General features: G+C 43.6%; 1 protein-coding gene across 3 annotated transcripts in view; it reads left to right on the top strand.

Annotated features, from left to right (window-relative positions):
• Window positions 1-2,932: 2,932 nt before the first annotated feature.
• CDK12 (cyclin dependent kinase 12) overlaps window positions 2,933-21,432 on the top strand; it is a 74,025-nt gene continuing 55,525 nt past the window's right edge. For 2 of the 3 annotated variants that reach the window (XM_074940984.1, XM_074940985.1), the window contains exons 1-5: window positions 2,933-4,240; window positions 10,559-11,443; window positions 16,640-16,816; window positions 19,246-19,385; window positions 21,088-21,258. In XM_074940984.1, the coding sequence (XP_074797085.1) occupies window positions 3,177-4,240; window positions 10,559-11,443; window positions 16,640-16,816; window positions 19,246-19,385; window positions 21,088-21,258 (2,437 nt within the window). In that variant the 5' untranslated portion in view covers window positions 2,933-3,176. The remainder of the gene's footprint in view (window positions 4,241-10,558; window positions 11,444-16,639; window positions 16,817-19,245; window positions 19,386-21,087; window positions 21,259-21,432) is intronic. The other variant, XR_012636416.1, reaches the window with a different exon arrangement.

The following is a 21,432-nucleotide window of genomic DNA, read 5'->3' on the forward strand; positions in this document are numbered from 1 at the left end:
CCCCCCCCCCAAGACGTTCTGGTTAAACTTGGATTATTGCTGTGCACATTGTAAGATGAGCTATTGCCAGCAGGAGAGTGAGTTTGTGTGTGTGGTTTTTAGAGGGGGGTGTGGGGGGGGGGGTGAGAAAACCTGGATTAGTGCTGGAAATGACCCACCTTGATTATCATGCGCATTATAAAGAGAGGTTTCAAAGAGGGATGGGCTATTACCAGCAGGAGAGTGAGTTTGTATGTGTGTCTGGGGGGGGGGGGGGGAAGGGTGAGAAAACCTGGATTTGTGCTGGAAATGGCCTTCCTTGATGATCACTTTAGATAAGCTGTTAGCAGCAGGACAGTGGGGTGGGAGGAAGTTTTGTTTCATGGTCTCTGTGTGTATATAATGTCTTCTGCAGTTTCCACGATATGCTATGCATCCGATGAAGTGAGCTGTAGCTCACGAAAGCTCATGCTCAAATAAACTGGTTAGTCTCTAAGGTGCCACAAGTACTCCTTTTCTTTTTTCTTTTTTCAAATAAACTGGTTAGTCTCTAAGGTGCCACAAGTACTCCTTTTCTTTTTTCTTTTTACGAATACAGACTAACACGGCTGTTACTCTGAAACCTTTCTAAAAGATATAGTCTACTTCAGCCAAAAGTTATTGGGCTTGATATTGGAATTATTGGGTGTAATTCTGTGGCCTGTGTTAAAAAGCAGACAAGGAAAGCAGACAAGATGATCACAATAGTCCTTTCTAGCCTTAAAAACTATGAAGTTAGTGGCACTCTATGTGGGCATAAGGGGCTTTCCAAACTGAGCTCATTGCAGAATTGGGGCCTTTAGTAGGGGAGGTGGGGGCAAAAGCAGCCAAAAACCACAAAGTATTTGTATTTCTTTTGCCATCCTTTAACTTAAAAACAAAGCATAGATTTGTTTTTAAAGTCTGTAAAATATGAGCCTAAAGGCAATTTTATGGCCTAGAGAATATAGTCAAGGAGGTCTATAATGAGATACAAACAACTATTATAGGCAGAAGGCTGTGTTCAAAATGCTGACATGACTACATGGAAGCCATATATACATACATGCAAATTGAATAAATGCTAATCAAAATATTTCAGAGCTTTTGAAAAATTGCCTTTAAGTGATATGACCATGATACAAAACTACATCTGCCTTCTACAGTAACAGTCCAAACCTTACAGTTTCCAACAGATTTAATGGTGCATTGCTGTGGCCACTGCTATATCACTCAGTAGCACTGATCCCCAATCCATCATGTGTAGCACTCAAGTCTCAAAATAGTCCTTTTCACTATTGTTTCTCTTTAGAATAAGACAGGGATGGAAACTGCAAGGGGGTATTTTTCATCAGAGGGAAGGGAGGGAGTTTTTACTTGCTTTTTCTATTTGATTTAAAGTTTTAAAACTGGCATTTAAAGGCCCTTACTATACTCCTCACTATCAGCCAAATCTGGAGGCCTTCACCCAGCTTTTGCTCAGTCCTTACTCAGGTAAAATGTCCACTGAAGTGAGTCAAAGTGGGTGAGGTAATATCTTTTAGTACTCTGTTGGTGAGAGAGACAAGCTTCCAGCCAAACAGAGCTCTTCTTGGCTGAAAGCTTGTCTCTCTCACTAACAGAAGTCGATCCAATAAAATATATTATCTCACACACCTTGTCTCTCTAATATTCTGGGACTGACACGGCTACAACTACACCACATACGCTGGAGTGACAAATTGTCTGAGCGATAGGCAAGACAAATGTTCGGATGTCTCCCCACTGATTTTGAGTGCTTCAGTTTCCGGGTAGAAACACGTAGGGCCTGTTTCTCAAAGGGTGCCAAGGACCTGCAGCCTGTGTTGTAAGAACTGCAGGAATTCACTGTCTATGTAAAAAAATTGTCTAGGGGGTGAGAACCATAGGATTGGGAGTCAGAACTCCTGGGTTGTTTCCAGCTTGAAGGGGAGTGTGATCTGGGGTTTAGAGCCACTGCGCGTCAGGACTCCTCAGTTCTGTTTTTGGCTCTGGGAACAGGAGTGGGGTCTAGTGGTTAGAGCAAGGGACTGGGAGTCAGGATGCCTGGGTTCTCTTTCCTTGAAGCTGGGCCTAGACAGGCACTGACACACACATCCCCTCCCTGCCTGGGGGCACTGCTGGGGGTCGTGCCCATTTCATGCCGCCCATTGCAAGGCAGTCAGGCTCCCTCTGGAGCTGGAGAGGGCGTTCCATGGTGCTCCTGATACAGATGCGGACACAGACTAACACGGCTGCTACTCTGAAACCTGAACACAAGTGTGTTTGGGGCAGGGACCTAGCGATTTGTCCACACTCTGCATCTCCATAAAGTTTTGTTTGGGGGGAGGGGGGGAGGGGAGGAGCTGTCCGAACAGCTCGCCTGGCTCCTCAATAAAGTTTTGTTAAAAAGAGAGGCCGCCTTGTGCTCGCTTATTTCTCTGACCGCGTTACCAGGCCGCTCAATAAAGTTTTGTTGCGGAGCCCAGCGCGGAGCTCTCGCGGGGTTTGAGCGGGCCCGGCCGGAGTTTCTCGCGGCGTTTGGGCGAGCGAGGCGGGGAGGCTTCGCTCATCGCGCGAGAGCGGGAGTCTCGCGAGAGTTGGCGGCTGCCCCCTTGGAAGCGGTGCCGTTTCGCTTTGGGAAGTGAGAGGGGAGGCGGCCCCGGGAGCGGGGCGGACAAAGGGGGCCGCGAGCCGGGCACCCGCCGCGCCGCGGCCGAGGGGGCGGGATCCGGGGACCCTCCGCGTCGGGAGCCACTCAGGGAGCCGGGCCTAGGGACCTGCTCAGAGGCCCAGGGGGCCCCTGCCCAGGCGACCCTCTGCCCAGGCCAGGGCGCCCGCTCCAGGGCCCAGCCACCCTCCTCCCAAGGCCCCCCTCCCGGGGGCTTTCCAGGCCCTTTAGCTTCCTGCCCAGGGGCCCTGTGAGGTCAAGGCCCCTCCCCCCGCCACCCACCCCGGGGCCTGATCCAAAGAGCTGCACCCCATGAAGCAGGGAGAGAGCTAGAACCAGGGAGGACAGGCAGCGGGGGCAAGTGGCTGTGAATGGTGGGAGGAGAAAGGAGAGCCAGGGAAAGAGGAGAGAAGCCTGTAGCGAGGGGGGGTGTGTGTGTGTGACTGGGGTTTAAAGTTTGGGGGTTTTGGAGGATTCCCCCCTCCCCTCTTCCAAGCACAGTGGAGAAGGAATGCCAAATCCAGAGAGACATGGGGGCAAGAAGGATGGAGGAGGAGGGGGGTCCTTGCAGCAGCAGACGTCCAGCAGTGGCAGTTCGAACAGCAAGGAGAGGCACCGGCTGGTCTCCAGACACAAGAGGCACAGGTCCAAGCACTCCAAAGATTCCCCGCTGGTGGCTCAAGAGGCGGCGGCACCACTGGGTGCAATGATCAAGCCCCTGGTGGAGTATGACGACATCAGCTCCGACTCGGACACCTTCTCAGATGATGTGGCCCTCAAGCTGGAAAGAAGGGAGAATGATGAGAGGAAAGGAAGTTCAGACAGGAGCGACAGGTTGCACAAGCACCGGCACCACCAGCACAAGCGTATTCGGGAGCTGATCAGGAGTAAGCAGGTGGACAAAGAGAAGAAACTGGAAAAGAATCAGGAGGTGTCCAGCAAGTCAGGGTCCACCAAGGACCGGGTGTCGGGAACCTCCAAGAGACTCAACGAGGAGAATGAGGAACATTTTAAGTCACAGCCATCAAGAAGCAGCAACAAGGAGTCCAGGTCGGCCAAAGCACACAAGGAGAAGTCCAGAAAAGAGCGGGAGCTGAAGTCTGGGCACAAAGACCGCAGTAAAAGCCATCGGAAAAGGGACACTCTGAAAAGCTACAAAGCAACTGATAGTCCAAAACGGAAATCCAGGAGTCCCCACAGGAAATGGGCTGACAGCCCCAAACAGGATGACAGCCCCTCAGGAGCATCCTACACCCAAGAATATGATCTCAGCCCTCCACGGTCGCATACATCCAGCAACTATGATTCCTACAAGAAGAGCCCCGGTGGCTCATCGCGCAGGCAGTCGGTCAGCCCACCCTACAAGGAACCTGTAGCATACCAGTCCAACACTCGGTCTCCTAGTCCTTACAGTAGGAGACAGAGGTCCATCAGCCCGTACAACAGGAGGCGCTCATCCAGTTATGAGAGAGGAAGTGGGTCGTACAGCGGGAGGTCACCCAGCCCATATAGCCGAAGGCGCTCGAGCAGTCCTTTTGTTGCCAAGCGGTCAGTGAGCCGAAGTCCAGTAGCCAGGTGTGTGATCTCTATGTTGTCTCTTATGTGTTGGGGGGAGATTGGATGGCTCTGGGGTTGCGAGTGATTGACCCTCTATCATCTATTCAGGTCTGGCCCAGGTAATTAGTGTTCACTCCTTACTGCCAAGGGCTCCTCCCTGGTCTGTGTGAGTTTGATGGGCTCGTTACAGTTCCCTTTTGATAGATACCCGCATCTTAAAAAGCACCGCCATTGTTGGCACTGATCAGCCTCCGTGTTGGCAGCCTCAGCAAAGAGGCCAATACTGAATGAGCCATTAGGATTGAATTACACTTGCCTGTAGAGGTGGCTCCTGCAGAATACGAGTGAAGCATTGTGGGGAAGTTTGCACTAGTGAGTGTTCTGTAGAAAGTATCTAAATTTCTAGCAATAAAAATCCAGCACCTTTCATTAGCACTAAATGTACTTTAAAAAGCTCTCACGTTCTGGAAACTTTGATCAAAATTCTAAGAAAGAGATTTATCGCAGTTGTCAGAAGGATTGTTTAATTCAGAGCATATCTCACTCTGAGCTGATTAATTTTTTTCTTTCATCATAATTAGTTGACCGTATTTAAGTTGCTTCTTTCTAGTTTAAAGTTGATTTTCTCAGGCTGTGTTCTGCTCAGTTATGGATCATTTGCTTCCATTTGTTTTAAATAGCTCCTTGGCATTCTAGAAGAGTAATTAGGTAACTTTTTTATTTTGGAACAAATGTATTTTTTTCTCTTATATGCACCAGTAACTTTGACACGCACACAAAAAATGCCTATTTTTGTTTGAAATTAGTAATAGTGCTGCATTTTATTTCGGATGTATAGTAATCAAGAGTATTTTGAGTACAGATTGGTAGGTAGCCTAACATTATTTTTCAATCTAAAGCTTGTGTCTCCATGAGCTTCCAGTTCACAGCATGTGTGTTATGGAACTATGGTTATAGCTTTATCATAATTCCAAACTGAACTTGAATGAAGTAAGTCCTTAGGGCAAACTGTCAAAACAACATGTACAATGTTAGTTGTGTTGCTTCCCTGGATTCCATTGGGAGCTGCGAGCAAGGAGATTGGTCTTGGCAATCTTTATCCATGTGATTGGTACTTCTCATGTGGGTAGTCCCATTGAACTCCTTGCTTGTGGAATTGAGCCCTAAAACCACATCCACTGCTCTCAACATTTAGGGAGTAGGCTTTCCAATGAAAATCAGGGCTGGTATGGGCTAAGAACATTGCCTTTGTCTTCACAGCAAGTAGTTATCTCAGTGTAAAATCCTAATGGCGATAAGGCATTGGTAATTTTTGCTTCGATTTAGCTCATTGAGGTCAACCCTATTCTCCCCCCATCTGGAATTTATTTGACTAGCTACATGGAAGCAAAAGCTACCTGTCCCTTAGCCATCTTGATATAAAATCCTAGTGGAGACATCTCCATGTAAAAATGTATATATATTGGGGGGGAACGAAGACATTGCTTTCACAGACTATGCGCTTTTACACCCCTTTAGAAAAGTCTACTGCGTGGCAGATGCCTTGTGTATCCTTTCTGGTTTTGCTTGTAGGCTCTGTTAAGGGTGTGTATCTACTCTTCCTTAACCAGCAAGAGGGTTGCTATTGGTTGGAGGGTAGTAGAGGAATCAGTGGGATCCTAAAGCTCTGTGTTTTCCCTCCATTCCTCCCCTTAGTCTGTATAATGCTAGTTAGTCCTGTGAAGTGAAGATCACTTTTTCTGAACCTGGTTTCATGGAAGCAGCTTTGAATGTGCTTCCGTGAACTTGCATAGCCATGTGGGAAAGTTTTCGAGGACACCTTTCTGGTACAGCACTTAGCTAGTTAACCAAACCCCAAAAAATTCCAAAGGTTACTGCTTGTTTACACTCTGTTTATTTTGAATTCTTTGAATCTAGGGTTAAATTGATAACCCACCACAGTCCCGCCCCTTTCTCTTAAAGCTGGTCTGCAGTTTTTTTATAGCACACTCTTTTTAATCAAAGCTCGGTTTCAATGAGCAACACAAAGCAAGAAATAAAGAGTCAACTGAGTGTGCAAGAAGCCTTCGGAAAATGGCTACCCCAAAGTACAATATTACGCTTAAATGAGCAGAGGGCAATGTTCAGACCTTATTTTCTTTCTAACTGTTACACACACGAGTTCTGATTTTCAGTTTGCTTGTGTTAGTTGTTGCTTCACTGAACTTGCATTCCATGCAGTGAGGAAAGTTCAGTGTAAATTCCTCAGAGGGGGAGGAAAGCGTCTTTCCTGTGGCACTGATGTTTTTTCATTGGCTGAGGGTGAAATCCTTCCTAGTGATTCTTTTACCTCCCCATTCCCAAAATGTAGTCTGAGAAGGAAGATGGTGAACTAAATACTGGAATGTCCCTGATGCAGAAAGCACACTGTGGGTCACATTCCAAGTGGGCCCTCCAAACAAACTGCTTTTGGTTAAGGAGGAAATGTGGAGTCTTTGGTTGGGAGGGAAAGTAACAGATATAATCACTGTTGTTCTTTATAGCAGTTGTAGTAACCATGCCATTGCAGCTATAGCCAAGAGAAAGAATTCAGGTAACACCCCACTTGATGGATGTGGGCTTGTACACTGTTATGAGTTTTTAGTTTCTGGGTTTGTATGTGCGCCATAGTCACTGGTGTGCAGCACAAAATCATGTATTGTCAAATGTCCATGAACTGGATTTAGAAGGTTTAATTTGAGGTAGTTTCTCTAATGCAAGGGTGGGCAAACCGCAGGCTGCGTCCGACCCACCAGCTGTTTTAATTCGGCCCTTGAGCTCCTGCTGGGGAGCAAGGTCTGGGGCTTGCCCCGCTCTTGTGCTTCAGCCGGGGAGCAGGGTCGGGGGCTGCTCCGCGCGGCTCGTGGAAGCAGCGGCATGTCCCCCCTCTGGCTCCTACATGTAGAGGCAGCCAGGGGCTCCACTCTACACACTGCCTCCGCCTCTAGCGCTGCCCCCGCAGCTCCCATTGGCCGGGAATCGTGGCCAATGGGAGCTGCAGGGGCAGCACCTGCAGAAGGGGCAGGGCGCAGCAGAGACGCCTGGCTGTGCCTCCGGGTAGGAGCCGGGCGGGGGACATGCTGCTGCTTCCAGGAGATGCTTGAGGTAAGTGACGCCCGGAGCCTGCACCCCTGAGCCAGCCCCATGCACCCCAAACCCCGCATACCCAGCCCCACCCCAGAGCCTGCACCCCCAGCCAGAGCCCTCATCCCCCCCACCCCGTGTCCCTGCCCCATCCCTGATACCCCTCCTTCCCTCCGAACACCTTGGTCCCAGCTTGGAGCACCCTCTTACACCCCCAGCCCCACCCCAGAGCCCACACCCCCAGCCGGAGCCCCCTCCCGCATCCTGAGCTCCTCATTTCTGGCCTCACCCCCTCCCGCACCGCAACCCCAATTTTATGAGCATTCATGGCCCACCATACAATTTCCATACCCAGATGTGGCCCTCGGGCCAAAAAGTTTGCCCACCCCTGCTCTAGTGGTTAAAACAAGAAACCAGGAGTCAAGATGCCTGGGTCCTAGTCCCACCTTCGCCACTAACTTTCACTTCAGTACTATGCTTGTGATTTCTCCATTGCATAATGGGGGAATAATGCCAAATAACCTCACCTGTGAGGTATGCTTAATGTTTTTAAATTGCTCTGAGAGCCTCAGGTGACAGGCATTCTGGAAGTGTCCAGTTGTGCTCTCTCTATCATCTCTTGTTCTGCATTCATCACTGGCTGAGGGGAAACTGTTGCTAACAACTCTTAGCAACTTCCAGTTTCATAGTATAGATAGGGCTAGAGATTTCTATCAGTTATTCCTCCAACAATCTCTTTGGTACAGCTCTGATTGTTGCCAGTGTGCTTTGGTCTTGTTTAGTGAGCCATTCCCATTCTCTCCCACTGATACCTTTGTCTTAATTCACGGGCCTGGTGGCTAGCATTTTACACGTCCAGTTTCCTGCATTAGAAATACAGGAATTTTGTAACCATTCCACTATAGCTGGAAAGAAAATCTTGAACATCTCTAAAGCTGGGAGCTTTTCCTCCCTTTTTAAGTACTATAAACTAGGTAATCTGCAGTGCAGTGTTGGTTTCAAAGGTGATGTGTGAGGGCAAATCACTAACCTCTCGGTCAGAGATAAAGTTACTCAGTGATTACACTAGACAGGGGAAACACCTTACAAAACTTCCTGTATATATTTGCTTCTCTTAAAACATATTTCAATTCAGTCAGCAGTGACAAAAGGTAATATTGCCTGTGGAGGGGAAGGTTTCCAGATCCATGTTATGAATCAGTTGTAGCTGGGATTTAGTGCATGATTCAGTGCTCTTTAGGTTTAGAATTAAGTTAGCTCTGTTTGCAGCTAACCATGTCATACAAGTTCAGTTAGGAATGTTGTCCTCAGCAAAGTCTGCAAGTGTGACCTCTGAGTGTAGTGAAAGCATGCTGCTAGCTACTTCAGCTCCTGACAGTTTTGCAGCGGGATGTGGAAAGTGAACTACTATCCAAATGGCAAATTCTGCCTGTGTGTGTGACAGTTAAACTGATTATCCAGAGTCCCCTGAAGATGACATACCAGCTTGAGGCATATTGCCAGCTTCTGTTTAAGCACAACTTCCATGAACATTGAAGACAGGATCTGAAATAAGTCTTGACTTTTTTTATACTCTTATTGCTGTTTTTTTTCTTTAAGACTAAAGGTAAGAGCCACTTAGTCACATTGATATTTGGCCACTACAGTCAAAAATGTCTAGTGAAATGCTTTATAATAAGCCATTTCTATCCTTCAGCTTATTTTTAAAGCATTTATGTTGTAAGAATATTTGTTTAAAATTGCGATTCTCTTATCTTACACTGCATTTCAATTATAGTTGACAAATCTGCTAACAGCTTCCATGTTTAAACACAGTTGCTATTACATGTTTTCTGAGCTGTGTGGAAAAGGGAATTTCTTTTAACCATGATCTAAAATCATGCTATATTTTCTACTGTGGTCAGAGAACTCTAGGTTTGAATAAATCATAGAATAAAAATCAGTTGTGAGCATGATTTCAACTAAGCATGGGTAGAGTCTGACTTCAAGATTTTTTTTTATTTTTTAGTAACGTGTCTTCCAGATCATTAAAGTCCATCATTTCCACATTACTCCTCTTAAAATACACTGTCCCATGACTTGCAAAATCCCAATCTCCCTTAAAAAGGAGAAAATATTCACTGACCTGTGAATTGAAAATACCAGTTTTCTGTTTGTTTGATTTTTATTTCCAGTCTTTCCAATGAATCTTCATTCCTAATCTCCACTAGGTTCACAGATACTGCAGACTTGTGCCTAATCCAAGTTTATCCTCTGTTCAGCTCGTGTACTTTAAAGGAAGGCATTTTTCTCCTTATTTGTGGCTCACACTACGGTGCAGATTTCCAAATTCATTTAATATCTCTGCTTATGTAATAAATTGTAGCCCACTTTTTGTAAATTCAGACTTAGAGTATCTCTGAACATGTCTAAATCAGGGTGAAAGCCTCAAATTGTCTTTCTGACTTGCAGTGTACAAATGCATTTATGGTAATAGTAAAACCTCTACTTGGAGTGAGAATGTTCTGTGGGCAAAAGTGGCATTCACTAGGAGAATGCCTCATTGCAGTGATACTCAGACTTAGGCTCTTGAGCTGCAAGTAGCTCTTGATTGGGTCTCCTGCGGCTCTGTGCAGCATATGATATTAAAACACTGTGTGAGTGAATATATAATACTATAGTGAATGAAACAATGAATTCACACTACTGTGTCTGTTTTGGGTAATGTTGATTGCTAGTTTGATTCCTTAGCCACTGAGGTCTGAATATCACTGCCTCACTGTAACACCACTGATCAACGCCACAAGGTTGTGCAGAACATTCCCACAAGCAATAGTCATGTCTTATCATTGTGTTTTCCCTCCTGCTCTATTGCCCTGAAAGATTCGTAAACTGTCAGCTCATCCTCTCAACTAAAATCCTCCAGTCAAGCACTGTGCATCTGTTATCTCTTCTTCAACTTGGGGTTTGTCTAACCCTCATCTTGCGGTTCTGTTGTTTTAATTGTTGATTTGTAAGCAGCAGGATCTTTGACCTTGGAAGCTCCCTAGATGTTGGATTATTTTCAAGTGTCATCAAACTGGTATCATTAATTTAAGTGTCCTCAGACAAGCCTTGGGTATGGTCAGAAGTGGAGTTGACAATTTATGAATGCTCTTGTCTTTCAAGAGGGCTATCCCTATATGTTAATTTCAGTAACTAACAGAGTATGCATCAGACTGCATCTCAGTTTTCTGCTTCCTGCTCTTTCCATAGGAAGTCTGTGAAGTCCCGAAGTCGAAGTCCTGTATATTCAAGACACTCATCATCTCACAGTAAAAAGCAGAGGTCCGGTTCACGTAGTCGCCATTCCAGTATATCGCCTGCGAGGCTACCATTGAACTCCAGCCTGGGAGCAGAGCTTAGCAGGAAAAAGAAGGAACGAGCTGCAGCAGCGGCAGCAGCAGCAAAGGTGGATGGGAAGGAGGCAAAGAACTCACCTGTTTTTCTGTCTATAAAAGAGAACAGCTCATCTGAGGTTAAGGAGACAGGGGCGGAGTCTAAAAAGGTACCCAAAATCATTAAATCTGAAAAATCAGCCTCCGATACGGAACTGGTTAATTTAATACACATAAATGCAGAGACTAAAACATCTCTGGAGCCAATAAAAACCAAGATAGACGAGAACTCTGAGAAGAAGCATGCAGCTCCAGTTAAAGACTCAAAAACGATGGGAACAAAAGACTCCAAGTCTGTAGTAGTGAAAGAGGAGATTGCAACTCCAAAAGAGACAGAGACAACAGAGAAGGAGAACCCACCTCCATTGCCCTCAATAAAATCACCTCCTCCACCTCTACCAACGACTACACCGCCGCCTCAGATTCCCCCGTTGCCTCCTTTGCCTCCATCACCAGCTGTTCCACCTCTACCGCTTTCCCAGCTGACTTCTGTTCAGGTCCCTACTTCAGTCCCAGCCTCTTTGCCATCTTCTTCCCACTCAAGAACATCTGCTTTGTCCACTCAGGCAAACTCTCAGCCCTCTGTCCAGGTCTCTACAAAACCACAGGTGTCTGTGACGGCCGCTATCCCACACCTGAAGACTTCAACGCTGCCTCCACTCCCGCTCCCACCTATTCTGCTCGGGGAAGATGACTTAGATAGGTAAGGTCATGTGGAAACCTCAGTGCTGCTTGGGTTGGAATACATTGTACTAACACGTTACAGAGAAGAGATTTTATTTTTAGCTTGGTGACTCCTCCTTTACCCTGTATATGTTTCCTAGAAGATACCTAGTTTTGTACTTGATTCTGTTGAAGCCTGTGCCATTCTGCTGAAAACACCACTCATAACTAAATGCCCTGTCACGTCGTCGTTCACAATGTTATCTTCTTGTCCGTCTCTCCATCCAGAATAGCTATTTTGAGGGGCTTATGATTCAGTGCTGAAACTAACACAAAATCTCAGTGAGGAAGAGAAGTTTAGAGGCTTTTTTTAAAAAACAGTTACAAAAAAAAATATGGGAGAAGGTGGGGCTTCACATGGGAGAAGGGATCCTGTTGCGTGCAGCAGCTTGCAAGAGAAGGTCCTGAATTATTATAAAAACTGGAATGCTCCAAAAAGCTGTGTTAAAGTAACAGGAAAGAGCATGTGACTTATAGGAGAGGACAACACAAAGCAGTGTCACACTTCCAGCATGTTGTTGGGACATGCAGGCCTTGTCTACCTGAAACAGATTGCATTGCTTTAACTTACATTGGGTTTTTAAATCAATTGCTAATTGATTTAAGCTAAACTAAAAGTACTATATGAGAACTAGGTAGTATTTTATTTATTTATAATGAACTGAACTAAGAGTGTCGACAGAAGTTTGTCTCAGACTAACTAAGCTGCTTTAAAATCGCACCTGGTGCAACTTTGTCCTGTAAGCAAGGCCATAGACAGAAAATAAAAGAATCTCAGAAGTTAAGTAGCATATCTGGGAGGAGGGTTGTTGGGAATAAGGAAACCATGCGTAGTTCAGTAGTTTTAATTGTAATTCACCCTGTGGTTTTACGTGCAACCTGTTCTTTATCTGTGCCCCATGCTGCTTATCTAATTACATTGTTATATAATTTTAATGTGGAAGAGGGTAACCCTTTACTGTCTATCTCTAAGGGGTTTTGTTTACATAGGGATGCTCAGGAAATTAATCCAAGTTAACTTTTAAAGTGGATTACTTAAACCAAATTAAACCCAGGTGTGGATACTCTTATTCAAAATAAAAGTGATCTTAATTTTGATTGTGTCACACAGGGGTTTAATGCAGTTTAACCAATCTTTAATTTCACATCTTAAATTAATTCTAATTAATTCTCCTGAGAGTTCACTTATAGATAAGCCCTAAGCAGAATGTCAAGACTGAGTCCTTTCCCAAGTGAGTTGTAGTATTGACTGCTACACCAATCATTTTGAGATCTGATAGATTACTCAACTAATCCCCTAGATGACTCCAAACACACACTTTTTATGGTGATGGAAATTATCTGAATAAACCAGGGCAAAGGAAATAGAATCAACTGAAAAAGGATTAAAAACTTTTTTGTCATGGCAGAATACTTTCTTGAAGTTTTGTAATTTGTGAATGATTCCACATTAGGTCCTCACTATTTTTTACTTAATTGCTCACCAAAACCCTTGCTCTCTCTCTACTTCTCAGTAAAGAGGTACTGGAATATCTTAATATAAGACTTAATTACTCTTGCATAATGTAAAACAAAACAATCTACTAGTATACTTTGAAGTATTATTACCACTTCTTACGTGAACAAAGTTCATTATATGTTCTTTGTTCACTTACTGTTCTCAATCGATCCTTTAGGCATTAGTATTAGCAAGGTACTGCTGTAATTGTGATCATTACAATACATTATAGAAGTTTAGACCTGTGCAGCCTTATGTTGTCTTTCACAAACAGCACTTGGTTTAGTGTTGTTCAGCTTTTTAAATAGCAGCGAGAGTGGAAAGAATAGCTTTAATGTGGTACCTAGACCAGTACTTGTATTGGAAAAGTACACACTAAACATAATGCTGTGGTTGCTAACATGGTATAATAGCCTATAGCCTATTGAGTCAGCTCTGGTATAGTTAAGCCAGCCTTGTAAAGCATCATAAACTTTACCACAAACTCACACACCTCTTATTTTCATCACTGCCATGCTAATATTGTATGTGTCCCCAGATGAGTGGCTGATTACTCTTTCAAGGTTGACTTGCAGCTTTGTCAGTTTCTTCATTTTACCTCCACTACCATTGTGTATTTTGAGAGATTTATAACATAATTGCGGAATATATTTCCACCCAAAGATTGGCAAACAAGTTCTCAGCCAGCCAGTTCATTTGAAAAAAGAGGAGGCAAACAAATAAAGCCACTTCATTAGGGTTAGCAGGTGTTAGTTGCAAATGACACATGGACCATGCACAGTACATTGTTTTCAATCACTTATAACTATTTGTTGCTTGTGAACAAAATTTCTTTAAGTAGGTTTCTTTATTCTGTTTCCAACATGTGGAAAAAACACATGCCCTTCTCGATTTCTAAGACTATGGCAAGCATGAAGTTTAGAATCCTATTGGAGTTACCCAAGTACAAAATGCAGCTCAGATGAGTAAATAAAGATTCTTGTACCTTTCTCTTCATGCTAGTGTAATGCTAAAAAGACTCGTGATGTATCATTCCAAAGGATTCACCTTTGCGTTCAGATGCAGCATGAGATGTTTCATCTTACAGGAGAGGGCATGAGGAGGGAGTGGAAACGAAGGTTTTAGAATCATTTTAGGCATGTGATGGCTGATGTCACTCTAAGTCTCATAGCTTGAATTCCTCAGGATCTCTGGGAGGTAATGACTATCCCCAAAATAGCTAAGAGATGTGCTAATTACAGTTTTTTAGAGCAGCTACAGCTGTTTTACTGTTATGGGATTTTATTTCCCTTGTTCTTTGTATTGATGGGGTTTTGGTTTTTTGAAGGTTTGCAGCTCATCTTTAAGGTTTTCCACTCCATCTGTATGCAACACTCAGGTTTAGGTAATGCAGAAGTGATGTTTGTTTAGATTTAGTGTTTAAAAAAAAAAGAATGGCTATGCAAATGTCTGTGCGCCCTGACCATAACTAAATTTAAAATAGCCACCTAGCAGCATAATTCTGAGATACAAATAAATTAACTCCAGCTAGCCAGCAGCCTTAAATAATCAAACGAAGGTGACAATTTACATCAGTCAGCAGATAACCATGGAAAAAACTCCAGAAAAGCCTCTCCTCTCCAGATGCTACCGAGCAACACATCTTCATCCTTCCCCAAAAACCTCGTCAAACAAATACTCTTCCCAGCAAGCTGCAAAATTATCAAATTCAGGCTTTTTTGGATGAAGGTGTGTGGAGCATGTTAAAACACTGCATAATGTTACGGATCTAGAACAAATTCCCTGCTAGCAAAAGTGGGTAAAGCTCCATTGCAGTTGGTGGACAGGAACTGCTTCTCCTGGTGGTGGATGGCATACACAGGCTGAAATAACTAGGCGCTGAATCCGAATACATAACTTTTAAATATTCTTCAAATAGCTTGTTTATAACCTATGAAGCTGGCGAGATAATTTGACCAAGTCGATCAGGCTCTACCACAAGAACTGATTTTCAGACGTGGCACTTGAGTTAGGTGCCTTCGTCCGACATTTAGGGATGTCTACACTGCAGCTGGGAACATGCTTGAGCTAGTGCACCGAAAATAGCAGGGCAGCCAGTGGTAGCACAGGCAGCAGCTTGTGCTGGCTGCCCAAGTACAAACCTGCCCACGCCCCCAGGAACGTTCGTACTCGAGCAGCTAATCTGAGCTGCCACCCGGGCCACCCCTGTTTAGACTGCTATTTTTAGCCTGCCGGCTCGATCCCATGTCTGAATCCCATTTTGAGGGCTCCTCTTGTCAGCCTTAACGCTGATGTTCTTTGCTTTCGTTAAGACTGACCAATACGGGGCAATCCTGCTCTTCTAAGTCAACTGCAGTACTTCGGGTGACTTTTAAACGGGGGCAAGAGCAGGCCCATAGATCTTTCTCTTGTGTCTGTTGTTACTTTCATGGCTTATAACAGCCATAGTGATACATATCAGTGACAGTTTTCCTCTAGTACTCGGAGTAGCAGGGCTTTTCTAATTAGTTCACTAAACCTATGTGCTGACCTCAGTAGGAGTAAAAAGACAAATTTTTTTTGTCTATTCCTTTAAAGAGTATCAGGACTCAGTAATTCCAAAGGGGAAAGTACTGTACTTCAGTCAAAACCTCCTTCCATGTCTTGCTTCTGTATTCATTTGTGGAATACATTGTGTTTCATCACAGGTTTCAGCTAGGTTGGGAAGTGGCTAGTGAGTAAGGTAACTTTCCTAATTTTCTATTCCCATCAGTTCAGTTGCATTGGCTTCTTTGTGCTGACGAGCAGAATTTTAGACCTGCTGATGCTGAAATGCATCAACCTCCCCAAGCAGGTTGCCCTAAGAATGATCCAAGAAAGGCTGCTTGTCTATTTCTCAATAGACAGCTTTTCCCTTTCCTGGGGAGGGTGGAGTCTTGTACAGGGTAAGTATTATGAATAATGTGACTTGCCTACTGCCATTCAACTTGGATTTTAATTCCAATTTATTCAAATCCAGGAATTCTCCCTGATACTCCTTCCGTGTCCCCCCAACCCCCGATAAACTAGATTCTGCATATCAGTCTTCCACTAGTTAAAGATAACACTACATTACCATTGGTACCATAATAAAAGAAGAAATGAGCTGGTGATCTACCTGCAATATGCAGAAGTTATTGTTGCCCCATTTCTGTCCTTGCGTTAGGTCCTTGAGTTAAAGGCAATATAGTGGAGAGATGGTTAGTTTTGCTTCCATGTTGTAGATTTGCAATGGCCATTAATGGGCTTAAGGATCAGAACATGCCTTTAAATCTGTTTTAATGAGTAGACAGGAGATGGGAAATAGGGCTCAATAAATAGATAACAGGTTATATCCCAAATTTGTTGTTGCGTTTATATAATGTTAAGAATTTTTATTCCACTGTCATGGGAGACTTTTAGTTGCAAAGAGTTATGTGGTCTTTTGAGGCTGGACTGTGTTTTTAATTTAGTATTTTTCTACATTGACTTTGGCTTTGAAACAAGAAAGATGCTTAATTTTAACCCTTAGTGTCTAGAGCTAGGCTCCTAAATCCATACTTGGCCCCCTAACTTCAGGCACTCAAGTCTGAAACTTTTCACCTGTGATCCTCTTTATTTGAAGTGGCATCTTAAGTTTGACCATATTGTATTAACTTGCTGTAACTTTCTGGGATTTAGTCCAAAGGAGATTCTTCCTCCAAAACTTGTGAAGAAAGAGAGAGAGCAGAGACCACGACACTTGCTCATGGACCTCCCGCTCCCTCCAGAGCTTCCTGGAGGGGATCCATCTCCACCGGAGTCTCCAGAACCAAAGGCAGCCACACCACCTCAGCAACCATTCAAAAAGAGACCAAAGTAAGTGTTTGCACAGACTGCATGCTAGCATCTCTAAACAGTGTCTTCTTATGGTGGTGATCTTGTGTTTATATAGCACCTTTCATCCAGAAAGATCCCAGAGTGTTTTAGAATGTGGCTAGAAATTGGACATTGAAACTGTTTTCCCTATCATGAAAATGCACCTACCTCTGAGGTTAAATCTGCAACTGTTTTAGCAGTTCTCAGCAACCTAGCAAGTCACTTCAGGTTGAAAAAATTCCTAATGTATTTGATGAATCTGAAGAGAGAAGTGTAAGTAGGCACAATGCAAATGCCCAGTTGGAGTCTAGTCAGGACACTGCTGTTAATGCTACCAGCTGTGCAAAAAGTACTAGTGGATTTTTAATGACTACACATATTCAGGATCTCAGTTTTGTGTTTCTTCAAGGGGCATGTTCTGTTTTACAGCCCAACTTACCTCTCTTCTGGACAACCCATAATTTTTTCTGGAAATCATTTGACTTGAGACAGGCTTGAATCATGATACTGTGCCTCTAAACAAAACCCAAAACATTGTTCGAAAGAAACTAAACCCCTGTTGTGCTGGCTTTCTTTTATTCACTGCACCGACTCCTTTGGGTTTCTAGTTCACATTTGACAGGTTTAAGGCTCTGTCTGTCAGTCTAAACACGGGTGTTTGTCCATGCAGGAGAATGGGGTCCTTTCTCCATCCATTTGAATATTAACAAACTAGAAGGGCTACAGATGGGGGGGGAAGAGCAGGTGAAATGTAGCATATTTGCATCACAATGCCTGCCTGTAATTCAGACTTTATTTTGTCAAGGTTCTGACAGGTCCCATTGTTCTATAATCTATTACATGATCCTTCCTATGGTGTGAATTACTGGAGTGTTTCATGTACACCTTAAACCTAGTCCACCTTGAAAATTCTCATAAACTTTCATTTAACAATTGCCTTGAAAACAGTATTGTGGCTGAATTGGGAAAGGACCTGTCATTCTGAAGCCAAAGAAACCTGGCTGACAAACAACCTGATGTAGAATCTTCAGTGTTTCTAGGAAGCAGTTGTTCAGGAAAGGGGCTACATACCTTCACCCATGACATTGGTGAAGTATTGGTGATCTGTTCTCCACTCAGTGGGCATACTTGACTTTCTTTAACGCTAATGAGAACTATGCATTCGTCAAGGGTATAAACTCTTTTGTACAATTAGGAGTGTCTTCTATGTTTTCTTTCCTTTCCCAAGGCATATTTGCTACATTGTGTCCTAAATAATGATCAAATGTCCTATGTTCATTTCAAAATACTTAACAAATCTAAAATTATGAAAGAATTATGTTACAGTAAAGAATACCAATTGGCTTCTGTCCAAACCCCACTCACATTAAGAGCAATGTAACAAGATCTTTAGCAGAATCCTGTGTATCATTCTCCGTTCATAAGACAGGGCAAATCCATTTGTTTGAGGTACAGGCTAACTGAAGAATGGTGAGACATACTGAGAACCTTTTAGTAGTGTGTTTTGATATATCATAACCCTTGATCCCCATTTTAGATCATTGTATGTGGAGAAATAAGGGATGACATTGGATGGAGTTCAAATTATGCTCTTTGGTCTTGTACAATTGTTAGGTCTGTTCTTTAAGTGTAGGGACCTGATATAGCATAACACTGCAGGATGATGGGCATAGAAAAAAGTCCCATTTGGCTACTCTGCCTGTAGGAGGTATAGGACTATATAGCGTAATTCACTAAAGACTATTGGAGTAAAAATTTACAAAATAGCACTTGATGAGAATTAGTCATGAAAGCAACCATGGAAATAGCCTGTTACAGGCCTCATTTTAGGGCAGGTTGAAACAATGAGTACAGTAGTTGCCATTTTAAATTAAAGATGGCATTTGTTGCTTGGATAGTTAATTTTTTTCCTGTTCTTATTATGTTTTTTCCTGTTCTTAGTATGATATATAAATATTGTTGTGTGGGATGGGTTGATATAAATGTTTGTCTAGTGATGCCTGCTGTATTGAGTAAAGAAAATTCACCTCCATCTAGCACAATGTTTCTCAATAACCGGTCTTTGGCCTGGCGCCAGTCCCTGAAATCTCCCTGACGCAGCAAGCCAGTCCCTGGTATCAAAAAGGTTGAGAAACACTGATCTAGCACACCGTCTAAAAGTCCTGACTCTGCAATCTGCTAGACTACAGAACAGTCCCCCCCAAGGAAGTGATGGTATCCCTTTGCTTGTTGGTAATTACTATCTAGATTTAAGGTATACTGTAGTCTGAGGAACAATCCTGTGTTACAAGTTGGATAGGTAAGATGACCAAATTGCTCTCCAGTCTATTAATTTTTAGGATTTAAATTTAAAAAATTCACTTCCATTTAAAGCAGTTATGATCAAGTCCTATTGTTCGGGATTTTAAAACTAATCTTCCCTTTTTCAGAATCTGTTGTCCTCGTTATGGTGAGAGGAGACAGACAGAAAGCGACTGGGGGAAGCGCTGCGTGGATAAATTTGATATCATTGGGATTATTGGAGAGGGAACATATGGGCAAGTGTACAAAGCCAAGGACAAGGATACAGGTAAAGGTTAGATATAGCCTTAGTCTGAATAAGGCAATATTGAAAGAATTTCCCTAAGTGATTCTTGGATGTCTTTTTAATTATTTTTGGTGCTATCACAGTGAGCCTGCTTAAAAGCTCATTGCAGTTTTAGTGCTGTTACCACTCAATGGGGAATACCACCATGACCAGTAATGGACTTTGGAACATGGACTTTCAGAGGACTCTCGGGGAGCAAGGCTTCCCAAACCCCATTGGCCTTCTTTGGAAGTTGGCATCTAACTGTTCTTTTGTTCCTGTGAAACCCACAAATTTGTTTTCATGGCTGCTGTCTGTCAAGCCACAGATGAGATCATTGGCACAACAAAGACTCTAATGTAGAGTGACCAAAGCAAATAAGTTCAACAAAACTGTGATCCTGTTCTTAACTCACCTTTCTCTGCTTAGTATTGTAGCATCTAATTGCTCTCAATGTTTCTGGTTTTATGTGGGTATACTATGGGAGAGTTTGCTAATCCTGCACTTTATAGTTTGCACATAGATGGTGTTCTCTCCCCACTTAGCAAAGTTTTAGTAGACGAGACAGCATTGTAGATAGTGAGTTTGCTTAATACGAAGTGTTTCACCCAATGTCCTACAGTGCGTTTTCCAGTGAATTACAAAGTATAAGAAATCAATTCCAGATTAAATGAACAAACCACGTTCTGCGATGGTGGGATCCTTGCTCTTTAGTGTGCTGTCCACTTGCTAATTCGTGTTGTGTCTCCCAGTCAGTGCAAATTAGTGAAGCTCTATTGTCATGTACCTTGCATTTCTAGGACGTCTTTCATCTCAAGATCTCAAAATGCTTTACAAACACTGAATCTCACAAGCCCTATTCCTGTGTGAAGAAGGTGGCGTCCTCATTTTTCAGATTGAGAAACCACGCCACATGGTTTGAACTGACTTTGGGAAAGTAACATAGTTAGCTGTTTGCAGAGCTGGGAATAGAAACCAGGAGTCCTGATACCCTCTGACTGGTTCTAACCACCACTTCACTGAGTAGCTCTTTTGTGTTGAACTAGTGAAATAGTATTCCCAAGCAAAGAAATACTTTAAGATAGAGTTCAGATTGAGCCATGTAACTTTTTTGGAAAATGTCTTCATGCAGGGATGGGCAGCAGCAGCCCAGGGCTGCATCCGGCCCACCAGATCATCTTATTTGGCCTGCCACAGCCCAGCTTAGGGCAGGCATCTAGCAGCATGTGGGGCAAGGCATCACATGGTGAGAACCAGTGGGCCGGATCAGGTAGCTGGGCCTAACCTTCTGGGACAATAGCCGTCGCTGTCAGGTGGACTCACTCTCCAACTCCCACCCTGGAGGCCAGGACCCAACACACATACGCTGTGTCACACCCTCTGGGGGCAGGACCCAACATACACATGCCCCAGCCCAAAGGGTTTTAGTGGCTTTTGTGGCCGGCTACTACCTTAAAGTTGCCCATCCCTAACTGTCTTCAGATTGCAATGTTCTTCTATTACCAATGTAACTGGAGCCTAGAAAGGTCTTTGCTAAGAACATAATTAAAGACTGAATGAGCAGTTTTCTTAATGAAAACTAATCATAAAAAGACCAAACTCAAAGGCCTGGGCAGGCCAGAGGCGGGACAGCATCAAGAGTGTATCATTTGGATTATTTGGAGTATCTGTCTGCAAACACTTTGACACTGACTTGTTTTGACAGGTGAACTGGTGGCTTTAAAGAAAGTGCGATTGGACAATGAGAAGGAAGGCTTCCCCATAACGGCCATCCGTGAGATTAAAATCCTTCGGCAGTTGATCCATCGCAGCGTTGTTAACATGAAGGAAATTGTTACAGACAAACAAGATGCACTGGACTTCAAAAAGGACAAAGGTACTGCTAGCTGCATAGTGTGGTTTAACTAACAGAAATGTCTCCAACACCTTGTTTACTGTCCTGGTGTAAGGGTGGGTCTAGAAATCTGATACAGTTCTGATTTATTATAGGGTTTCTTGCTAGAGAAAACTCTAGAGTTGCCTGTTGCTATGTGTCTGCATCTGGATTAAA

Source organism: Natator depressus, chromosome 27, assembly GCF_965152275.1.
Source record: "Natator depressus isolate rNatDep1 chromosome 27, rNatDep2.hap1, whole genome shotgun sequence".
Classification (NCBI taxonomy): Eukaryota; Metazoa; Chordata; order Testudines; family Cheloniidae; genus Natator; species Natator depressus.